The following is a 22,778-nucleotide window of genomic DNA, read 5'->3' as shown; positions in this document are numbered from 1 at the left end:
ACTCCGGTAAGTCATTGAAGGGGTTTAAACCCCTTCAGGAACCTGGGATGGGGAGTGGGAGGGGACCTGCAGTGTCAGGAAAACGGTTTGTTTTCCTGGCACTGGAGTGTCCCTTTAATGTCTAGATGTCACTGAATGGGGAAGTGTAGATTTCGCATTATCAATGCAATCAGGTAGGGAATGACATCTGCACACTAGACAATGTAACTACTAGGATTGCAGAAGTTATGTTGCTTTAAGGTATCGATGCAAAACTGAAAAGACATTGCAAGTCTAAAAAGTTGTTTTTTTTTTTGTTTGTTTTTTAAATATATGAAAGTTATCCGTTTGTCATGTCTGCAGTTTACATGGTCTTATGTAATGCGCGCTCTCCAGGTTTGCTCAAAAGATGTTTTTTTTATTTTTTATTTTAGTTGGAGCAACGCCTCATCAAAACAGCCAAAGATAAGATGGAACAGCTCAGCAGAGCTCTTAGTGAAGGTAAGCTCTGTATACAGATAAAATGAAGTGTATGCATCAGTACCGTTGGCCACCAAGAATGAGCCTCCTGCCAGTCATAAAATTGCTGTCACATAGAAATGATATGTCATCACTTTATAGAACGTACAACTATATTTAGGCACTGTGAAAGCTGGATTGCTAGCAAATGTGAAGACAACATTTTCATTTTTTTTACAATTCATAACCTCTAAACTAGGTTATCGTGGTCTTGTGCAAATACAACATAGTTTGTGTTTTGATTTAGATTAGACAAAGATTTGCAGTAAAGACTTAAGGCCATCATTGCTACAATTTTATTTTATTTTTTTTTAAAGTAAAATACCCACTTGAATACTTTTATTTTGAATTTTTATTATTTTTACAGGTTTTTATGGAAACAAAAAAATCTAGACTCCAAAATGGAATAAAAAAAAAAGAAAAAAAAAAAAAAGAATTTGAATGTGTTTTTGTTTGTATGCAAATATTGGATGAATATAACAGTTCATCTATACATTTTAAAGGGAAACTATAATCCTGAAAGTAGCGATAGTTTTTTTCAGGGCTATAGGTTCCCTTCTGTCCACCCCCCTACAAATCTGCAGTTTTACATTGCAGGGTGAAAATAGCAGGACCACTGCAGGGAGGCTTTAGGTGTCCTTTAATGCCACATCACTTTTATTTTTTTACAAGGGATCTGCAAGATGATCTTATTTATTACTTTGTCGTATGTATATATTTCTGATGTGTTGGAATGTCAAATTCCATCACAGCCAAAAAGAGGTTTTCAGAAAGATTCACTGCCAACTTGTCTTTCACAAATTCGATTGTAGGAGGTCCACTTAAAATAAAACCTTTGGCATGGGAGTACCCGTCTTAACAGCATTATAGGTCCCTGGGTAAATCGGAGCACTGCGACACTGTCTACACAATCACTCTCAGGAATAAAAATGTAAATTATAGATACAATTAAGCTTATATATATTAGTACCTCTAACAAAATCAGTGTTTAAATATTAAGAAATATGCTGTACAGCAAACATTTAGTAGATAGCAGGGGGAGGCAACAGACATGAACTGTTAAAAATATTAGAAGAACTTTATTATAGCTTTATACTTTAAAAAAAAGTGTGTTGATTTTGCATTGCTCATATGCAGTTAGTATGTGTATGTTGTTTTTGTCGATGTCAAGATATGTATTCGCAACAGCAGGATCACGTGTACAGATAACAGCTGATATTGAGGTGATTAGTCCACCTAAACATTGTATTAAAGAGGTTTAGAAGGTTCTAATTAAATCTCCCGGAATAATATCCTGAATGTTGGCAATCCTTTGGGGCCCCTGGGTAACTGCCCAGCATGCCTGTGCGTTAAGACCGCCCCGGAGTACAACCCCCATTAGCTAGGAAGACTGTCTGGTTATGATTGCACTTATAAAAGTATCTTTAGAGGCACAGGTTGCAAACACTGATCTGACTCAAAAGCTAAATAAAATGTTGCCAGCAGTAAAGTTTATTTCTTTGTAAGATCTTTTCCGGGTATAAAAGCTCAATATTTCATCCAATAAACCAGAGAGCATCATGGAATTGTTCAGAATTTACAATGTTCTCTCTCTGTAGAATTTAAGTTAGCTGTAAATAGATTGCTAAATGAGCTTTCTAGCACTGAGAGCCTGAATGTTATTTACTGATGATTCATAGGGATCTGCTTTTGGATGTTGGTGTTCAATAAATCAGTGTTTATGGGATTTTCTTGTATTGCTTTTACTTTTATACACAATGATATCATCATATAAAGCAGTATTTTTCTGCATTACAGCACCGGATTCTAATAATCCAACTTAGCTCCTTATGCTAATTCTACAATTTAGAGTTTTTACATTATACAGTTTTCTGGAGGTATTTAAATCATTCTGGGGGTTTAACTAGACATTAGCAGAAAAACCATAAAATCCTGGCTGTGGAAACTATTGCACCCTCATCATTCAGTGGTGCCCACTAAAATGTCTTGATGTGCAATAAAACCTCCGGTAAAATGACCTAAATGTCAAGCCTTTATTTGATTCACACATTTCAGTTTCATATTTAATGCATAGTCACTCAAGGTCTATGAACCTCTCTGGAATCCGAGTTTGCCTGCCTATTGCATTTAATACTATGTTTGTTATAAGTTGTGTTAGTATCATTTTTGGAGTAAAAGCTAAAAAATAAATGCAAGTGTACGAACAAAAGCAAGTAACCTCTTCTGTGGAGCATGAAGGCAAGCCTGAGACAAAGTTTAAACGAACACTATAGGATCAGGAGTACAAACATGTATTCATGACCCTATAGTGTTAAAGACACAATTTAGATTCCCAGTCCCCCCTCACCCCCCTTAAAAAGTAATTTACGTACATTTATTCTAGGGCCGCCCTGGCTCCACCAAGATTCGCCTCCTTGGCTGAGATCATCAGGATTGACTATCTCAGCTGTGCAGCACTGACCCACAATGTTCTTGCAGTGGCCAACTGAGTGACTGCCACTGGAGGTGTCCCTAGGCAGTAATGTAAACACTGCCTTTTCTAAAGGCAGGGTTTACAGCAAAATGCCTGTTGGGACAGGCTATAGACACCAGAACAACTACATTAAGCCAAGATGAGATGAATGTCACCAGAAAAAATGACCTGGATTATTGTATCTTCTTCTTAACAATTAAGTCACGTTTTGAGTATCTAATTCCATAAGATTTAAAAGTATGTTTTAATCCACCAGTACTGAAAAACAGATACCAACGTTCTCTATATTAATGAGTGCCATTCTAATAGAATTTTGCGTTGTCTTCCAGCCGAGGGCGGTAGCCCGGACACAACATTCATTGAAGATGCTGTTCAAGAGCTTCTTAAAACCAGACGCATTCTTAAGTGTTCTTACCCGTACGGATTCTTTCTGGAACCCAAAAGCACAAAAAAAGAAATTTTCGAACTAATGCAGGTGAATAGTACTTGTCATGCTTTTGAATTAGCCATTGTAAAGCACTCCAACATTTTAAGAATGACAACCCCCATTTTAACACATTATGCAAATTGCTTTCCCAAAACAGCTGAAGAATTACTTGGTGGTTATGTGTGTTGGGAAATATTTCTAACAGATTAAGTGAACTTTTCACACTGTCACTACTTTCTATGTATACAACTTTATTATTATGTAGTTATTTTAAAATAATTTTATATAGTTTATGTCCTGCTCTTCCCTTTGCTTGCTCTCTGCAGACTGACCTGGAAATGGTAACTGAGGATCTGGCACAGAAAGTAAACAGGCCTTACCTGCGCACACCGCGCCACAAAATCATTCGGGCAGCTTGCCTGGTGCAGCAGAAAAGACAGGAATTTTTGGCATCTGTGGCTCGAGGAGTGGCACCAGCGGATTCACCAGAGGCTCCCAGGCGCAGGTAACTCTGAAATCATTGAGTATAGAAGCAGCTCAGAACTTATAAATCCCCAGCCTCAAAGGTGATCAACCGTAAATTAAAAACAACTGTATTGACTAAATTGCCTTCTAGAAGGTATAAATTCTGCTTGTTTTAACTATTGAGCCCTCATATCACCTGCCTCCAAAAGTGTATGATTTATTTTATTGAGAAATAACATTTTAAGTCACTTTGAATTCCTTACCATTCACTCTCTAGCTAATAAAACCATAAAGGGACACTCCAGACAACTAAATAAGTTAAAGGAACACTCCAGGCACACAGACCACTTCAGCTATTTGAAGTGGTCTGTGTGCTGTGCCCCTATTGCACTTAGTGCTGCAATGTAAAACATTGCAGTTCCAGAGAACTACAATGTTTACATTGCAGCTCTAAATCTGCCCTCTATGGCTGTCTAACAGACAGCTACTAGACGGCTTCCGGAATCCTTTGGTCGGTAATCTGACGCTGGACGTCCTCACGGACCTCCAGCGTCAGATTTTCCCCATAGGATAGCATTGAATAATCAATGGAGCGTGGGCGGAGCCTGACCCAGCGCCGAGGGACATCGGCGCTGGATTCAGGTAAGTAGCTGAAGGGGTTTTAATCCCTTCAGCAACATGGGATGGGAAGCAGGCGGGAGGGGGGCACTGCAGGATCCTGCAGTGCCAGGAAAATGGGTTTGTTTTCCTGGCACTGGAGAGTCCCTTTAAGCTTAATTATTAATATATTAAAGCTAATAAACTCAAAATACTGTGATCACTTTTCTTTGGATTCTGTGTAGTTTTCCCAGCCTCCTTAGCCACCCCGTCTCACATTTCAACATGTTCCTGATTCCCAGTCTCTGAAAAAACTTACCGTTTTCAGGCAATGAAAATAGAAGCATGTATTCTGTAGTGTAATGAATGCTCACAGCACAGACTACACCGTATAGACAAGGCTAGGGCCCATATGAGCCCTTCTCCCCCTCTACCTGTAATGCAAATAATAAATTCTCTTCCAGACCCTGTCAGCCAACCTTCCTACCCACTGTTAACCCATTCTCTGCCAGCCAACCTTACTACTTAATGTTAACCCCTCCCCTTCCAGTCAACCTCCCTACCCACTGTTAATCCCTCCCCTGCTAGTCCCTGTCAGCCAACCTCACTACCCACTGTTAACCCCTCCCCTTCCCGTCAACCTCCCTACCCACTGTTAATCCCTCCCCTGCCAGTCCCTGTCAGACAACCTCACTACTCACTGTTAATTAATTCCTCCCCTGCCAGTCCCTGTCAGCCAACATCACTACTCACTGTTAACCTCTTCCCTGCCAATCCTGGTCAGCCAACCTCACTACCCACTGTAAACCCCTATCTAACTAGTCGCTGTCAGCCAACCTCACTACCCACTGTTAACCCCTCCCCTGCAAGTCCCTGTCAGACAACCTCACCACCCACTCTAGGGAGAGAGTGATGGAGAGATAACACCAAGCTCTATAGGTATTTATGGGTTTGTCTGTCTATTAATATTTATTTATAAACATATTAAACAATATGATCAATAATGTGGTGAGGAACTGCCTGCGTGCGTGCGTGTTGGTGTTGTAAGTTCTAGTGTCTGAATGCAGAGGACTCCGAGGAAGCTTGGGAAGGCATTGTGGGCATGTGTTGAGCTGAGTAAAGCTCAGGCATCCCAGTAAGGCATGTCATTACTGATTCTCATAGAGAATCACCGGAGCATGGCCATTGGTGGACAGTCATTGTGGGCGTGTCATTACTAATTCTTATAGAGCATGGGTTCTCAACCCAGTTCAAGGACCCCCTACCAGTCCAGGATTTAAGGATTACCTTGTTGTGTCTAAAGTGTATGTTCCTCCCACCCTCCTAAAAACACATTAGACACAGCAGGGTAATCCCTAAATCCTGGACAGTTCAGGGATCATAGAGGACTGGGCTGTTATAGAGAATGACTGGAGCATGGCCATTGGTGGTCAGTCATTGTGGGCGTGTCATTACTGATTCTCATAGAGAATCACTGGAGCATGGCCATTGGTGGACAGTCATCGTGGGTGTGTCATTACTGATTCTCATAGAGAATTACTGGAGCTTGGCCATTTTCATATGGTCACAATCTGTTATAAAAACTTTTACAATTATCTATATAATAATTTGAAAATCTTTTCTTACAGATTGTGACCATTTGAAAAGCTTATCCAAAATAAACAAGCCAACCTAACTATTTCCTTAATTTGATTATGTTTTTATTTCATTTTATCTCCATTATGATTGCAAGTGGAGCCTGTCAACATTTCCCTCATTATGAGAGTTAATCACTGTATGCATTAATTACTGCTGCCAAGCTAGTTTTAATTTATATTCATATTTAGTAAATGTTGTATTTAGCATTCTCTGCTTTGGTGAAACGGGTGTGAGTACATCCTTAATCTGTCCATTAGGGTAATTGTCACGTTCTGTCCCATTCGTGATTTTATAGTTGTTTTTAAATTCTCTATTTAGTCATGACAAAGCAGGTATACATTGCCATAAGGTAAGAACCTCTAGTGGTACTTTACGTACTTTGTTAAGACTCATCTAAAGTTACCCAAGCCACCTAATATCGATGAAGTTGTCTGGGTGCTGTGGCCCTGTACTTGTGAGAAACTGCAATGTTTACATTAAATCATCCTGTAGTGCCTGTCATACTAAAAGCCACTAGTGGTGCTTCCATGGCACTGACCGTAACATTTGGTCACATGACTGGGAAACCCCCACAGGAAAGCATTGATTCAAAGCTTTCCAATGGGGAAGCTTGGATGCCTGCATGAGGCTCTATTAGGAGCATTAAATTGGGCATCAGTGGAGGGGGCAGTGACATTGTGGGAAGTGGAGAGGTAACTGGAGGAGCCTTTTTTTAAACTGGTGTTAAAGCATTAGGAATGCAAGTTGTTGCTTGTTCCTTTAATCAATCCAAAGACACCGTCACGAACCAGAGTGTTCTAATTTTTGTAACAAATAAGGGCAGTGTGTCCTTCACAAACACATACATCCATGGATGGAAAAATAGTGATATTGAAATGTCTGGATCATTGTTTTAGCATTACATAGTTAAACATTTTTGGCCTTTTTTTTTTTTTTTTTTTTTTTTAACAAATTCGTTAATCCGGTGTATTAAAAGCCAGTGTGTACATTAAAAGCAATATTATTTTAATATTTATATATAAATATGATAAATTAATACAATATATAAATAAAGTAGATTAATACAATTAATTCTAGATGAGTAGGTACATAACGCTAAAATATATTTGACTTACGGTAATTAGAAAATGTGGTTTGGGAGCTTAGATGAAGCTTGGGTAAAAGAGGAATAGGCATTTCAGCTGTCACTGACTACAAATACCACCATGCACTGGTTTACAGTGGTGGCATTAGAAGATTTTGTAGATTTTGTATGTCCTAAGTTCTGCTTTGTCCACTGGCATTTGTAGCTTTTTAGTACAGTGAGTATTTTTTTTATCTATTTATCAATTTGTATCTATTTTAGTTTTAATTCTTCCATATATAGTGTAGTAATAACCTGTTAATAAATCTGATACCATGGGAGATCGTTTTTTGTTTTTTTTTGTTTGTTTTTAAAACTAAATTTTGAAAACTACATATTGAGAAATTTGCATAATATGTTTGTCATAATGAAAGGCTTGTGACCCACAGCAGATACTCTGTATGAGTTGTTGCTTCCTTTTCATTGTCTCTAATATTAGAAGGATGTCTTTGTGCACATTAATTACACATTAGAGAGTTCTGTAAATAGCTCTGCCAGTCATGTGTTGCTTACCAGTGACTGTGCTTTCTATAATTAACTCCTAAAGCCTCAACCACATTGGTGTCACAGGGACAATCACTTGGAGAGCTGAACTTGCAATCTTTAATGACAAGAACCAGGGTGATAAAGGATGCAATTCTCTTGTCCCAGAATTTTTGGTACCATGGTCTAGTGGTGGAATGTGGGTTAATGGTGGAACATTAGAATGGGAACCCCAGTGCAAATATTTCCAGATATCACTGTTGCCTTCTCCTCATTTAAAAGGAAAATTCCCCTGCTGTGATGTATATCCTTTGCCTATATGTCTTGGGACTCCCTAATAGTGATCTAATTAGAGCTGAGACCTGTGAGTTATGTCATTTCACTCAATTCTTCATTCCTATGCAAATCTTCTTTCTGTGCTCACCCATAGACCTGATGGCTTGTTATTATATAGCTGCAGGACATATCACACGTAGAAGGGGTGCATCAGTTGGCTAAAGGCAAACCCAAAGCTGAAGCACAGATCTCCATTCCCTCAGAAGTTGCTGAAAGCCACTGGGATCTGACTGATCACAGATGGACACTCAGTCCACATTGATATCTATGGTCATTCAGTTCTTGAAATCTGTATTTCACACCTAACTTATGTGCATTTTAAGGCTGAACTTTGAAAATCATAAATGACAAGGCAATCTGCTCAGTTTAGCTGCCCGCTCTGACCATAATAGGTTTTGTGAATAGAAGAGATGATCATTTTCACCTGTGTATTGTTACATATGACTTTAAACTCTCACTAGGTTAATATGAGCCAAAGATCATATTGTTTCTCCTGTTCAGGCCTAGTGACAGAGTACAGGGGTATAATGTAACACATCGGGTCTTTTTCATTTGGCCCCATGTAGTGGGTCCAGATAAGTGCAGTGCTATAGATATGTCAGCCCTGGAAGCACTGCCTTTCCTTTCACTATGATGCTTGATCCTCCATATCAGGCAGATAGGCATGCACCAGTGTGTGTTTTGTTGTTGTTTTTTTTTGGTTTTTTTAAAGAAAGGCCAGAATCGTTTAGCAAAGAAATTAAGGTGACACAGAATGCGAAGTGGTGTCTTAATCTAAACATGTTCTATTAATTTAGCTATCACAAGCTGTACGTTGCATTGTATTGACCTTGCTAGTCAAGCATTTGTAGAGGATGGTCTAATCAGTAATTTGCTGGAAGTCTGAGTGAATTCTCTGAGGTTATAAACATCAAGCTTGACAATCAAACATGACTCAATGGCTCCTCCTGGTGGCACCAGAAACCATGCCCTTTATAGTTAAAAAAAAAATAACCAGAATTTCTACGCAGTCCTTTTCATTGATTTTTCCTCTGTAATATTTCATTTGTTTTGTTTTCTAGTTTTGCTGGTGGAACGTGGGATTGGGAGTACTTAGGATTTGCATCACCAGAGGTAAGAGGTACCCACAATTCATCGTATTTTGGGTGTAATAAACTCCTTCCTGACACCCAGGAATAAATAACACCAGACTGCTAAAAATAATCAAAATAAATCCTCTTTAGCACCACTGACTATTCGTTCGGGTCTGCAACAAGAGGTGCAGTGAAAGCTGTACTGTATTTAACAGGAACATTAATCTGTAACAGTCTAGGAATGTGAACATAAAAGCCGTTTCAAATATGTAGACTATTAAATACGGTGTATTTAATAGTCCACTACATGCTACAAAGCCAAGTTGCAATACACTACCACTCGTATGTCTTTTATTCAACAGGCTGTATCAGCAGTGCAGGGGTTTGTACGAGCATGTTTCAGAATAAATGGACTGACTTTCTATTCAGTCAACATCTGTAAAAAGTGACTTTTAACAGCCCTCTGTTTTCATGGTGCAAGACTTCAGCTGCCACCTATCTCTACTTGATGATATCATAGTCACTATTGGTTGTGATGACTTGATCGAACACCTCTGTCTACTGTTACCACCGTTCTTTTCTCTAACATGCCCCAGGCTCCCGGTGATGAGTATTGTGTCACAGAGGTTGCAGTTATATTCATTAGGACAGTATTGGTGATCTTGGCACTTCAGATGTATCTTAGCTTCACCGACCCAGTCAGTTCAGCATCTAGGATCTAGTCCTAGTTCAGGATCTAGGATGTCACGTTTTGCCATCATGATGATAGGCTAGTGTCACATAATGAAAAGAGCCAACTAGTGCAACTCAATTGTGATGAATACTAACAAAGTTGATTGCCCTATGCGAATCCCTCAGCATGTAATGCTTCTCTTAACAGGAGTACGCAGAATTCCAGTACCGAAGGAGACACCGGCAGCGTCGCAGAGGGGATATGCACAGTGGGAGAAGCAATACCCCAGATCCAGATGATCATACAGAAAGTGCATTAGGTAAATACTGTCTTACTACTCTTTAATACAATTTTCATTTGAAAAAAACCTAAGGGATAAGGTATCTCTCAAGGTATACACTGCAACATTTCTTCATCAAGCAATCCCAATCTGGGGCTAATGTCATTCGATCTTGGGTTTGTTCCCTAATGTCCCTTTCCTGGGAAGTGTCTCCTTTAACCATAGATTGAGCACATTTTTGGACATATTCCCTGTGTGCAGACAAAACTCTTGGCATTGGATCCCTCTGAATGCTCTGGGTACAGGCTACCCTGAGTGGATCTGGTTAGCATAGCTGCTGCATGCATACCAGGTTGCAGGCTGATCTACACTATTTCTAGGTCGTACCACCCCTCTTCCAATTGATCTTGCTCACCATTAGGTCATTGACAAGTCACCACTTGACCCACTCCACCGCCTGCTGAGAGAAAATCGCTCAGGAATCTCTAAATACTCTCATTGCTGATGGCAATATTAGTAATATAGCTTCTGAAAAGGGCAACTGAACGTGAAAAATTATGTTTGTATTTTAGCATTATTCCAATATATGGTAAGTAGAGTAAAATATTTTTTTGTAATATAATAATTTTAAATGTGTTAAAACAACCTGTATTTCTTACAGTAACATCAGAGCCCCAAGGTCTATGACTGTTAGAATGCAGCGATAAAGTGTTCTTTGAAGCTTTTTTTACTGTGCTATATTCTATATGCTCTATCTCTCTCTATTTATATATATATATATATATATACTACTATATGTTACTATACGTTGTTTCCTTTTGTTAAATTCTCTTTTATACATTACCAGATGCTCTAGAAGTTCGTGGTAACAGAAGACATGGTACTTCTATGGTGAGTTTAAGTTTGTAATTTATTCTGCTTCACCATATTTTGTGTTTTTGTTTTTTTTTCATAATTAACCCATTAGCGCTTCCTAACGTTTGTGCCAGTGAAGCCCCCTGCCTTTCAGACAACCGAGGCAGTCCCCCTGCTGCCAGTCATACCAATAACAGTATTATGACATTAACAGTAAAAATTATATGCAGAACTTGGAAAATAACAAAATGTGTTAATTTCTCAAACATTTTTTAGATTTTTATTCATACTACATTGAGTTCCATATATAAATATTTCTTGTGAAACAAAATTGTCAGTGCATTTAATATGAAAAAGGTTAAATATGGTTGAATAAACATATATCTCAAATTCCAAGTTTTATTTTGACTCAGTATTTGGAAAATTGCCTCTGTCCTTAAAGGATTAAATACCATGACAAATTATTTACAAAATGAAACAAATATTTATTCTATCATGTTAGCCTTTTAGTCATAAATTATTTATTTATTGTTTTCTCATTTCTAGGCACTAAGTTCTTTAGATGAAGATGACCCAAACATCCTTTTAGCTATTCAGCTATCTTTACAGGAGTCTGGACTTGCAGTGGATGAAGAAACCAGAGACTTCCTAAACAATGAGGCATCTTTAGGAGCAATAGGCTCATCCCTACCAACTAGACTTGACCCAGCCCCAGTGAACAGAGATAACCCAAGATCTGCGTTGAGTAGCTCAGAGCTGTTAGAACTTGGAGAAAGTCTAGCTAGGCTTGGTGCCAGCAACGATCCATATGGAACAGATCGCCTTCTTGGATGCCCTTTCAATAATGTGCAAGGTGGATTGTGTTCGACATCCAGCGACCTCGACTCATCCAGTCAAGATCCAAATACAAATGAAAATCTTCTTGGCAATATCATGGCTTGGTTCCATGACATGAATCCTCAGAGCATTGCCCTTATTCCTTCTGCCACTTCAGAAACTGATGTAGATTTACAGCCACTTAATGTCCATGAACAACCGCCGCATTCCACGTTAAGGGAAACATCGCATTGTCTACCAGAGGATCATGCACTTTTTCAGGATGCACTAATTAATGAAGACCAAGAAATTCGAACAGAAGAAAACAGTTATGTGGAGAACATACCTCCAAGTGAAGCAGTGTCGCAAAGCGATGACCACACAAATAATATTTTGAGCAGTATGAACAGTTCTGAAGATATCTCAAATAGGTCTCCAGAAGCTGCAATTGAATGGATTGAGCAAGTACATCTGGTATGAACATAACAAAACCAAACTACTACTCATACAAACATTCAGGCGCTATGTACTTTACAAACCTCTGTTTCAGACCATCCTGATAAGTGGACCCTGAGCACTAAGGCATTTCTATGGGTCTTAGTCCATGCAACCAACCAGAACCAATCTCCTGCATCTGTAATTGAATTTTGATTGCCTTTTTTTTCCAATGCAAGAAATAAGTAAAGTGAATTCTTCTTTTTAATGAAATGCAGTTATTATGTAGCCTTAGTTTGACAATACTTACATTAAAGTATGAGTTCAGTATGTTTCGTATTGGACTTTATATTTTGCCCATCTAAAAACACTGAAAAAATGAGCACTCCATTCATTACTAATGCTGTCTTTATTACGTTATTTACACTTTATTAGGTCAGATTTTTAATTAGAGATGCGAAATCAGTGTGAGGCAAGTCTGTGGGATTGGAGGATGCTTTAGAATCTGAGTTTTTTCAATTAATATTCATCTGTAATTTTTTTTGTCTTTGCAATGTATTGCCGAACACTGACCATTCATAAACGGTCTTAACTGAACGCTCCTAGGTGGGCGATAAAACCTATTTTATTAATTCAAAACTATGTCATGGATTTATTTCGGTTTATGTTATGTTTAAAATTAAATGTTCAGGCAAACAGACTAATCCTGAATATTATGTAAGAAGTGATCAAATTCCACTTTACCACTGGACTTAAATCATCAAAATATAATTCCAAGGCTGAAACCAGTTGACTAGTTGTTGGATGAACAGTTGGGAAAAGGAAAAGTTTAATAAAACTAACTTGAGGGGAAGTGTATAAGGGATCTCTGGGTTTAGACACTGAAAGTCAGAGTAAGTGACAAATTGTAACGGGATGAGTAACTGGTAGAGGGATATATAGAAGTCTATATTTCCTTATAATGTGGATTATTTACACCAATGATGTTCAGTTGGAGTGCTTTATTATACATCACCTGGATTGTGGGATACTTGGGTCATACAGCTGTCTGACTATAATACTCTGGTTACCGCTAGCAGTGATTGATGGAGTTGTAGTACAGCAGCTGGTGATCCCCAGTTGTCCGACTTTTCTCTAACCTATAGAAACTTTGTTCTGGGGGAGAGTATAAAGAGACAGAAACAATATCTTTATTTGTGGGGGGGGGGAGTTTGGTTTGTTTATGTGCTGTTTAGAGAAATTTAGTTATTTTTGCCTGAAAAATATTATTTTTTGCTTATCTTATATTCATTTTTCTACTTTCTTTGTCATTAATCACCTGATTTGTGTCTATTTTTCTGTGCTAGAAACAAAGAGAATTTTTTTGACTTTATAGAAGGTTTCTAAAAAAATAAAAGACATTCCAAGCTTTCTATGACCCTGAAAAGTATTCAAATTATATATATATATATATCACTTTTTGCCTATCTTCATAGACTATATAACAGCGCCTGAGCAACATGTCTCCCCTCCCACCATTGGAAGTAATGTTTGGAGAGAACACATTAACTTTCATTTGCTTATAATGCCAGCTCTCGTTTATAGTGTATTAATGGTTGTTCACTAGAATATGAATTGTAAGAAATTCAAATTGGATTTACAATTTTAGGCTGATGTAGCGGGACTGAAATCATAGATGAGTAGAATATTTTTTCTAATTCAGCTCTTTTAGCCTTAGATTTGAAATAGTTTTTGAATTCCGTTGGAATCTTCAACCTTTCGAACTTTTGTGAGTAACCGTGTCAGAGTTTCACTGGGGGGAACCGGAGCCAGGTAGGAGAAATCTGATCAGAGCCTTGGGAATCCTATCCCAAGGTAAAATTATTATTATAAAATGTATAGGTTGTGGGTTCCACACTAGTCATTTTAAATTATAGTGAGTTAGTAGAAGATGGGTTGGCAACTTATAAACACAATGGTGGTTATGTATGAAGATTGAGAAAAGATTTATCTAGTTTGCTCTCCTTTAAGAACCAATGGATTTATAAATTACAAAATAATTGTTGCTTGGGTTTATTTCCATTAGTGTTTCTTTTAGTGGTTTTAGTGGCACCAACAGGTGACATGACCACATATACGATGACACCTGGGAGTTGGAGGGAAGACGTTCCGATGTGCTCCCTCTTCACCTTCAGGTGTCAGGATCTACATTAATGTTGTAATCTAAAGTACAAAATGAGGCCTTATAACTCTAAAGTGACAGCTCCACTTCAACCCAAATTTCTTATTTGAAGTTGAAACTGATTACCCAGTGTTTACAGTAATATGATCGATATGATTTATATAGCTTTACAAACATTACAATGAGAATACATCTGACCGCTACATACTACAATTATTTAGACATCCATAAAAATGAAATAAAATGGTATAATAAACATTTATTGTGGTAATGTCCCTGCAGACATTTAAAGTATTGTCACACAAAAATAACTCCTGGAAGTCCACACAAATACAATAAATATATATAATCTGTCCATGTGCCAAAAAAAAAGTTAAATAGGCTCAGCTACACACACTAAATATAGTGTATTTTTAATTGTAGGTTTGGTAATGTTTATTTTCAAATGACTTATTAAACAAATTGATGTTTGGGGGAAAAAAGGGATGGTGAACCTAGTGTGTGAGTGTGTGTGTGTGTGTGTGTGTGTATATATTTATGTATACCAAAAAATGTATTTAGTAGGAGACAGCTTCATCTATATTTTCTAAGTGCCAGAAGTGTAAGCAACACAGTTTTTGCTGTAATAGTTAGGTGCTTCTAAATACACTGCAAACCAACCTGACACTCATGGTTTGCTATAAAAAGCTTAGTAAATGCCAATATAGAAATTGTGCAGAACCTCCTTTTTATTTTAATTTTTTATTTTTTTGATCCTGAACAGTTGAGAATTGCAAAATTCTCTACAAAACATGATACAATTTTTTTGCCCAACCTCACTGGATTTCATAATGCAATTTGGCAAATTGGAAAATGTCCTGCCTGTATACATCCACAAATCAATGTCAAACCAGGCTGCAGATGCAGTTTTGGAGACTACAATCTGCATAATGACAACATTTCGCCTCCCACTGGAACATTTGTCTACTGGTAATTGCTAGGAGATGATGCTGTCTGAAGTAGTACATATTTTCTGTTCTTTTAAGTTACTAAATTAAGATTGGGCAGACATGAAAGCCTTTCCATCCACCCGTTTCAAACCTTCAACTCCTATGCCCTCTGCCAGCTGGCTGTCCTGAGTCCACTGGGAGTTAAAGGCTAAAAGCAGCAGTAAATCTATAACTGACCAAACACAAGCCAGGTTTCTGTACCAGTATACCATGAAAACCGTGCATTCAGAAGTGCAGGTTCCCAGCTAAACCCTCCAGATTAATAACATCTTAGCTATAAATCTAAACGTAACTGCACATTATGGTTCCGTGCCTTTGCCTATTTTCTATCAGTAGATGCCACGTTTTAAGCAACTTATAGACATCTAAATAGTTTTTGTTCTGGAGTAATCTTGCCACGGGATGTGTACCAACCTCCGTAAACCACCCACGGCCTTGCTTTTACTAACCACAAATCGGAAGTCTCAATATTGACATGCAACTGCAGGTAACTAGACAACAATGCTGTTCTATGAGACTGCACAGGATCTATATGCTGTGTGATTGCTGTTTTAGAATAGTAAAAAAGTTAAAATGCAAGTTTTCCTCAAAGAAAACACACTCTCATCTGCAGCTTGTGCTATTTAAATCGCTTTACTGTCAATAAAGTCTTCAATATCCATTATAACTACTTTCTTAGATGATTAGGTTTATGCTCAAATGATCAACTTTAAAGGAACACTATATTCACCTAAATTATTTTAGCTAAATAAAGCAGTTTTAGTGTATAGATCATTCCCCTGCAATTTCACTGCTCAATTCACTGTCATTTAGGAGTTAAATCACTTTGTTTCTGTTTATGCAGCCCTAGCCACGCCTCCCCTGGCTATGATTGACAGAGCCTGCATGAAAAAAAAACTGGTTTCACTTTCAAACAGATGTAATTTACCTTAAATAATTGTATCTCAATCTCTAAATTGAACTTTAATCACATACAGGAGGCTCTTGCAGGGTCTAGCAAGCTATTAACATAGCAGGGGATAAGAAAATCTTAATTAAACAAAACTTGCAATAAAGAAAGCCTTAATAGGGCTCTCTTTACAGGAAGTGTTTATGGAAGGCTTTGCAAGTCACATGCAGGGAGTGTGACTAGGGTTCATAAACAAAGGGATTTAACTCCTAAATGGCAGAGGATTGAGCAGTGAGGATTGAGCAGTGAGGTTCTATACACCAAAACTGCTTCATTAAGCTAAAGTTGTTCAGTTGACTATAGTGTCCCTTTAAAATAAATCTGAATTGAAAGAAAATGGACTCTTAAGTGCTTGCAGGTGTCTTACAGGTTTGATCAAAGCTTTGATACTGAATATGAATATGTATGTGAAAACAAAAATGTGTGGATAGCTCAACAAATCTAGTTTTAAAAAAATGTTCCTTCCTCCCTTTGCCTAAAAACTCGGTCTTTATAATCTTCCAGACTCATTACTGTGTGACTTTTAAGAAATGTTTACTGTATGGTCCCATTTAGTAACTCTTTATTTCCATAGACTCTAATGCAGTTGCAACATTTTTTATTTTTGTGTTGCTATGCTCTGTTTGTTACAGTTAATCTTCATCATTTCAATATGTCGATCATTTTTAATAACAAAAACTTTCATGTGAACCTCTTGTTATGTCCCTTTCAAAAAGTCAAGATTTTCTTGGAAACTGATATAAAACGCTAGAACCTTAAAGTTGTTCTCTGTGAATTATTAATTTGTCTTTTTTTTTTTTTTTTTTTTTTGCTAATAAATTGACTTCTTGTTTTTTATTTTTCTTTTTTTCGTTTTTTTCCAATAAGAAATAAAAATGGGTCCTTGAATTTATTGTAATACTAAGGAAGAGAAACCTTAACAAATTGTGCAAGTAGAAACATGCATAGTGTATAATCCCAATGCTCTGTGTGACGATGGTGAATTGCGTTGGCTCACACCGAATGTACCTTGTTTTACGTTTTGTGGTATTGTTTTCTGTACTGCTTCAGTCCATTGCAAAGCCTAGTACAGCCTGGTATTCTTGGTACAAACAAAAAAGAACATACTACAGCTAAAGACTTTTCAATTCTCAAATCGAAATTTGGCAACCTTTCTGTCAATTTTGTTAAACTGGTTATTTTATAATCTAAAAAGTTACTGTAACCTTGTAATGTTATTTGCACTTTCATAATATATACTTGATACATTCCCACTTTATATACAGTAGGATATAATTATGTAGGTGTTTGGCCAAATGAATGCTGTTCATAAAATGGAAAAAAAAATCTGATTAAAACATTTATAAGTAAACAATTTTCACTTTGTTTCATTACACTTTTAATTTGTTTTTTGTTTTTGTTAATTTTTCATTTGTTATACATTTCCAATCTGGTGAATGGAAAATAGATTTGTTGGTGAGAAGTGTGTCCAAAAAGTATGCGTTTTTGGGGTTGTGTATAAAAAGTGTTTACATTTTAGACTGTTGTCCTGGCTTTTTTTCCCCATTTGTGCCTATTTATTACGGAGTATATACACAACTTCTTTTTGGGTGGTTCACTAATTTGCAACATGAAAGAGATGCACATCAAATTTTATAACTCCCTACAATTTATTTTGCACTGTATCAAGCATTTCCAGCACATTTACAAAACTTTTCTGATGTGAATTTGTTTTATTTCTTTATTATTCTCAGTTCGTTCAGCTCTTTTACTGCTGTACTCTATAAAACATTAAATAAAGATTGAGAAAAAAAAGAGGTGCAAAATTGTGCCTTTTCATTTCATTTTATTTTATCTTATTTTTTGGTTTTCCACAACTGTCAGAGTAGTGGGTTTTCTGTATTAGATATGCAACTTTTACATTCTTTCTTTTTGTTTAAGGAATTAAAGAATAATTTCTTATTTTGTGAATATAATCAATGCTAAAATCTTCAGGGGAAAAACTAATTATGAAAAAAGAAAAAAAAACGTAGTGGAATGTCAGATTTTGGCACAATGCAGAAAAGGTAGACAATAACTCATCAGTGTATAAAGGAGGAGTAACATTTTTATACATTAGAAAATTGTGAATTTGCAAAAACTGGCACAAAGATAAAAGCAATTGCAACACTTTTTATACATGACCACCATAGTTAATGGAGACACCTCATATATTATTTGACCAGTGGTTCACAAATGTCCCCAAGACATGCCAATGGTCCCTGGTTAGTCAGTTTCCCCATAGCAACTGATCTAGGAAATGGCTAAATGTTGAAATATTTGATGAGCCTCTAGGGACTGGGTTGATAATCACTGATCCAGGATTTAATTAGTAGGGGACCACCTTCAGAATATCATGTAGTGATATATTGGATCCTACCTCAAGATAGAGAAGATGATCGGCACTTCTGCGTGTCACATAAAGGTACGTTGATTAGTTCAACCTCACTTTTGAATTAGCTCTGTGTAAGGCCATTAACAATTTGGAATATGGGAACATCTTGTGGAAATAAGGTTTGTATAAATCAGGGGTTCTTAACCTTGTCCTCAACGACCCCCTACCAGTCCAGGGTTTAGGGATTACCTGGGTGTGTCTAAGGTGTTTAGAAAAAGAAATAAAAAACACCTTAGAGTCTATGGTGTTTTTCCCCCCCTTTTTCTAAACGCCTTTAGACACACCCAGGTAATCCCCAAATCCTGGACTGGTAGGGGGTCCTGAGGACTGGGTTGAGGACCCCTGGTATAAATGGATGGTTGTGTAAAATGCCCCCCTATTGTTTGGCCATTAAACAACCACAGAACAGTACTCAGAACAATGGATTGGCACGAGATGGCTACTCCTGCAAAATATTATAGGTTGAAGGCACCAATTTGGATTTCTTCAAACATTGATGCATGCAGATCCAGAAAATGTGACCCGGCTAAAGATAGACCATACTGGCTGTCTTTATATTATGTCAGTTATGTGAAATAAATGTGAGGCTAACAGCATGTGTTGTGTTTCATTGAGAGCATCTGTAAAGCAAAGTCCATTAAATAGCATTAATCAATATGCAAGTTGCCGAAAAAAAAGTAGACTTGCTTCCTTATGGTAATGTTACGGTTTCCACCACAGGATGTAACAGCCACACCGGAAGAGATTTCATACATGTATTGAGCACTTTATCAGACTGCTCTATAGAAATGCTTTAGTGTGACGCGTATGCTATTAACGTTTTATATTTGTAAGTAAGTTACACAAGCACGTTGTTTAAGAAAGTACTTGCAGTTATTTATCATCCCCTGTACAATGCTGGAAGTTGTGAGCACATCTGGGAGAAGCAGTTACCTGTTTGGCTGTGGAGAGCTGATATCAACCAAAAAAAAAAAAACACTAGTGGCAATTTTTACAGGGGAAAAAAGGTTTTGTATTTCCAGTTTGGGAAGCATTCACTTAACACAGAATGGTAATCAACTGAAAATAAATTGCAGAACTAAGGCCAAAAAACAGTAATTGTGACTAGATTGGAGTGGGAACGTTTTCTAAATTGGCTATTTTTAGCTAAACTTTGCAATATGGTTTTCTGTTTCTCAGTAATTCCTTTTGGGTGCTGTCAGGATGCAAGTTACAGCAATGGCACGCCCCTCTAACACTATGTCCCACTTTTCTGCGTATCCCTTGACACTGGGTTGTGGATCTGCCTCCTCCAACGTCACTCGACAAATGGGCGCTAATGCCTATAGGGAAATAGCTGACATGCAGAGCGTGACGATGTCCAGCGTCAGTTAGTGGACCAAGAGTCAGGTACCATTTTGGAAGCACCTCTAGTGGCTGTTTTAGTGCTGCAATGTAAATTAAGCATCACAGTTTCTTTAAAACGGCAATGTTTTACATTGCAACAGGGACACTGCACCCAGACCACTTCAATGAGCTGAAGTGATCTGGGTGCTTAAAGTATCCCTTTCATTTTAGCACTCAACCGGTTATGGACATTAGCATAATTCCTAGCTAGATAAAATGTTCATAGATGTTTGGCATGACATGGGAGTTTATTCAGTAACTACTGCGTTATAGTTCATTAGTATTAAAGCTGTGATTAATTCACTTATTTTAATATAAATCTTGCTATTTACTCACTGAACACCAGATTGCTGAAAACTGACACCTGACACCAAAAAAAAAAAAAATTCACTACAAAATAGTTTTTTGTTAGTTTTACTGGGGTTATTTACTAAAGTGAGAATTCAAAGCGATTTCAAACTTAAGGCCAGATTCGCTGACCTGAAATCACAGCTTACATAGAGAATGTATTTCCAGTTGAGCTATTTTAACCTAAGTTATTATTATTATTATTGGTATATATATTGGTATATACATATTCTGTAGCGCTTTACAATATTATCAAAGAGGAAAATTTAACTATAAATAGGACAATTATAAGAAAACTTACTGGAACGATAGGTTGAAGAGGGCCCTGCTCAAACGAGCTTACAGTCTATAGGAGGTGGGGTTAAAACACATTAGGACAGAAAATAGCAATCAAATAAGGTGGACTGCCCTTTAGGAGAGAGCAAGAGACGGGTATGTGAGGTAGAGGTAACTCTGGGAGGCCATTAGCTTTCCTAAAGAGATGGGTTTTGAGGCACTTTTTAAATGATTGAAGACCAGGGGAGAGTCTGATGGCGGTAGGCAGGCTATTCCATAGGAAGGGAGCCGCCCGTGAGAAGTCCTGCAAGCGTGAGTTGGCTGTACGGGTGCGAGCAGCAGACAGGAGAAGGTCACGGGCAGAGCGGAGAGACCGAGAAGGGGCATACCTATGGATCTGTGAAGAGATATAAGAGGGGCTAGAATTGTTCAGTGCTTTATAGGTATGGGTTAGCACTTTGAATTGACTCCTATAGGATACAGGAAGCCAATGTAAGGACTGGCAGAGGGGTAAGGTGTGAAAGGACCGTCTAGAGAGGAAAATAAGTCTGGCGGCAGCATTCATTACAGACTGTAGCAGGGCAATACGACTTGTGGGAAGACCTATTAGGAGAGAGTTATAATAATCCATGTGAGAGATTACTAGCGCATGGACGAGCTCCTTAGTAGCATCTTGATTAGGAAAGGGGCAGATGCAGGCTATGTTTTTAAGGTGGAATCTACAGGATTTGATAACAGACTGGATGTGAGGCTCAAGTGTGAGGCCAGAATCAAGAATAACGCCAAGACAGTGCGCTTGCGAGGATGGATTTATGAAATTCAGTTTGAAATAATCTTACATTTCCTTCTTTAGTGAATAACCCTGCATGGGTTTCTGAAAGTTGCCAGATCAGTTATTTTCACCTTTAGGGTTTTAAGTCAGTGCAATACTGGGTTTATTAAATAATTTGTCAGGGTTTTTGTTGTTATTTTTCCATTAAACTGTAAATCATCTACCCCCCTTACTGAACGAGCATTTTATTGGACGAATGAACTAAGGAAACCCCTTTATAAGAGAAAACATGGATGGAAGCAACACACCGATTGAAAAAGCTTGCACAGTGGGCGAGCCGCGTCTCGGACACCAGTAGGACTGTACATTTGCATATATATATTTTTATCTACTTTGTTTTTATCTCCCTACTGGAGCTTTTTGTATTTTGTTTGTAATTTAATAAAAGTTTAAACTTATCTTACAATTGAGTCCTCTTGGAATAATATTCATTCCATCCACATTAACAAGGGGGTTCTTGCCATTCCATATTTGGCAAGCAGGTGCACAAACTTGGAGCCAGTACTTTATGGGCTCCAAAACCAAGTGAGCAACATTTTTTTTTTTTTAAGTGCTATTAATTACATACCAACTCGTCATGTCCCAACATCATGTGAAAAGGGAGACAAGATACACAGCTTGTAAGCATTAAGGCATTGGTAAAAACATGCACTTTTTTTTTTTAAAGGTATAACGACAGGATTAGGAACATGCTTAGTAATACTTTCCTAGAGCTATATTATAACGTAGTTTCTCAGAATATGCAAATCTATCTAGACTCCATAGTAAGTGGAAAAGTGGCTATATAAATCATCCTAAACTACTGTAGGTTAAGTTACCACTAGTGCCAACTATGAGAAAAAAAGAAGACACATGAGCTAAAAAGACTTTTGGTCAACAATTAAAAATGTAAGGTGGGGGGCGTGGCCAGCTGTGCAACTGAACAGACGTGTTTGCAGGGAGCTCCTGCTAAACACCCTAAATAACGACCCAAAAAGCCACGAAAACCGGCAAAACTACTCCTATAGCTGGAACCCTGATAACCCTGAACCCCCCAAGAGTGAGATGGGGCGTAAACATCGCAAACTATCGACTTTGGAGGCTTCCACGATGCCCAACATCAGGCGGTCCTTCGACAGGCCGCAGAGGCCGACACAACCTAAGATGGCGCAGGATAGGCCTCGAGACTCCAGCGAGTCGGAGCTGTCCCCTGACGAAGAGGGAACTGAGGAGACACAGGCCTCCAGCAGAGTGTACCACAAGGAGGACTCCG

General features: G+C 37.9%; 1 protein-coding gene across 2 annotated transcripts in view; it reads left to right on the top strand.

The window, feature by feature from the left end:
* Positions 1-15,896, top strand: part of ANKIB1 (ankyrin repeat and IBR domain containing 1) — a 137,934-nt gene extending 122,038 nt beyond the window's left edge. For both annotated transcript variants that reach the window (XM_063452448.1, XM_063452449.1), the window contains exons 14-20: positions 414-480; positions 3,301-3,446; positions 3,725-3,903; positions 9,102-9,153; positions 9,994-10,105; positions 10,914-10,957; positions 11,468-15,896. In XM_063452448.1, coding sequence (XP_063308518.1) covers positions 414-480; positions 3,301-3,446; positions 3,725-3,903; positions 9,102-9,153; positions 9,994-10,105; positions 10,914-10,957; positions 11,468-12,217 — 1,350 coding nt within the window. In that variant the 3' untranslated portion in view covers positions 12,218-15,896. The remainder of the gene's footprint in view (positions 1-413; positions 481-3,300; positions 3,447-3,724; positions 3,904-9,101; positions 9,154-9,993; positions 10,106-10,913; positions 10,958-11,467) is intronic.
* The last annotated feature ends 6,882 nt before the right edge of the window (positions 15,897-22,778 follow it).

The sequence above is a fragment of the Pelobates fuscus genome, chromosome 4, assembly GCF_036172605.1.
Source record: "Pelobates fuscus isolate aPelFus1 chromosome 4, aPelFus1.pri, whole genome shotgun sequence".
Classification (NCBI taxonomy): domain Eukaryota; kingdom Metazoa; phylum Chordata; class Amphibia; order Anura; family Pelobatidae; genus Pelobates; species Pelobates fuscus.
Note: the sequence above shows the minus strand (reverse complement) of the source record. Positions and strands in the feature narration are given on the sequence as shown.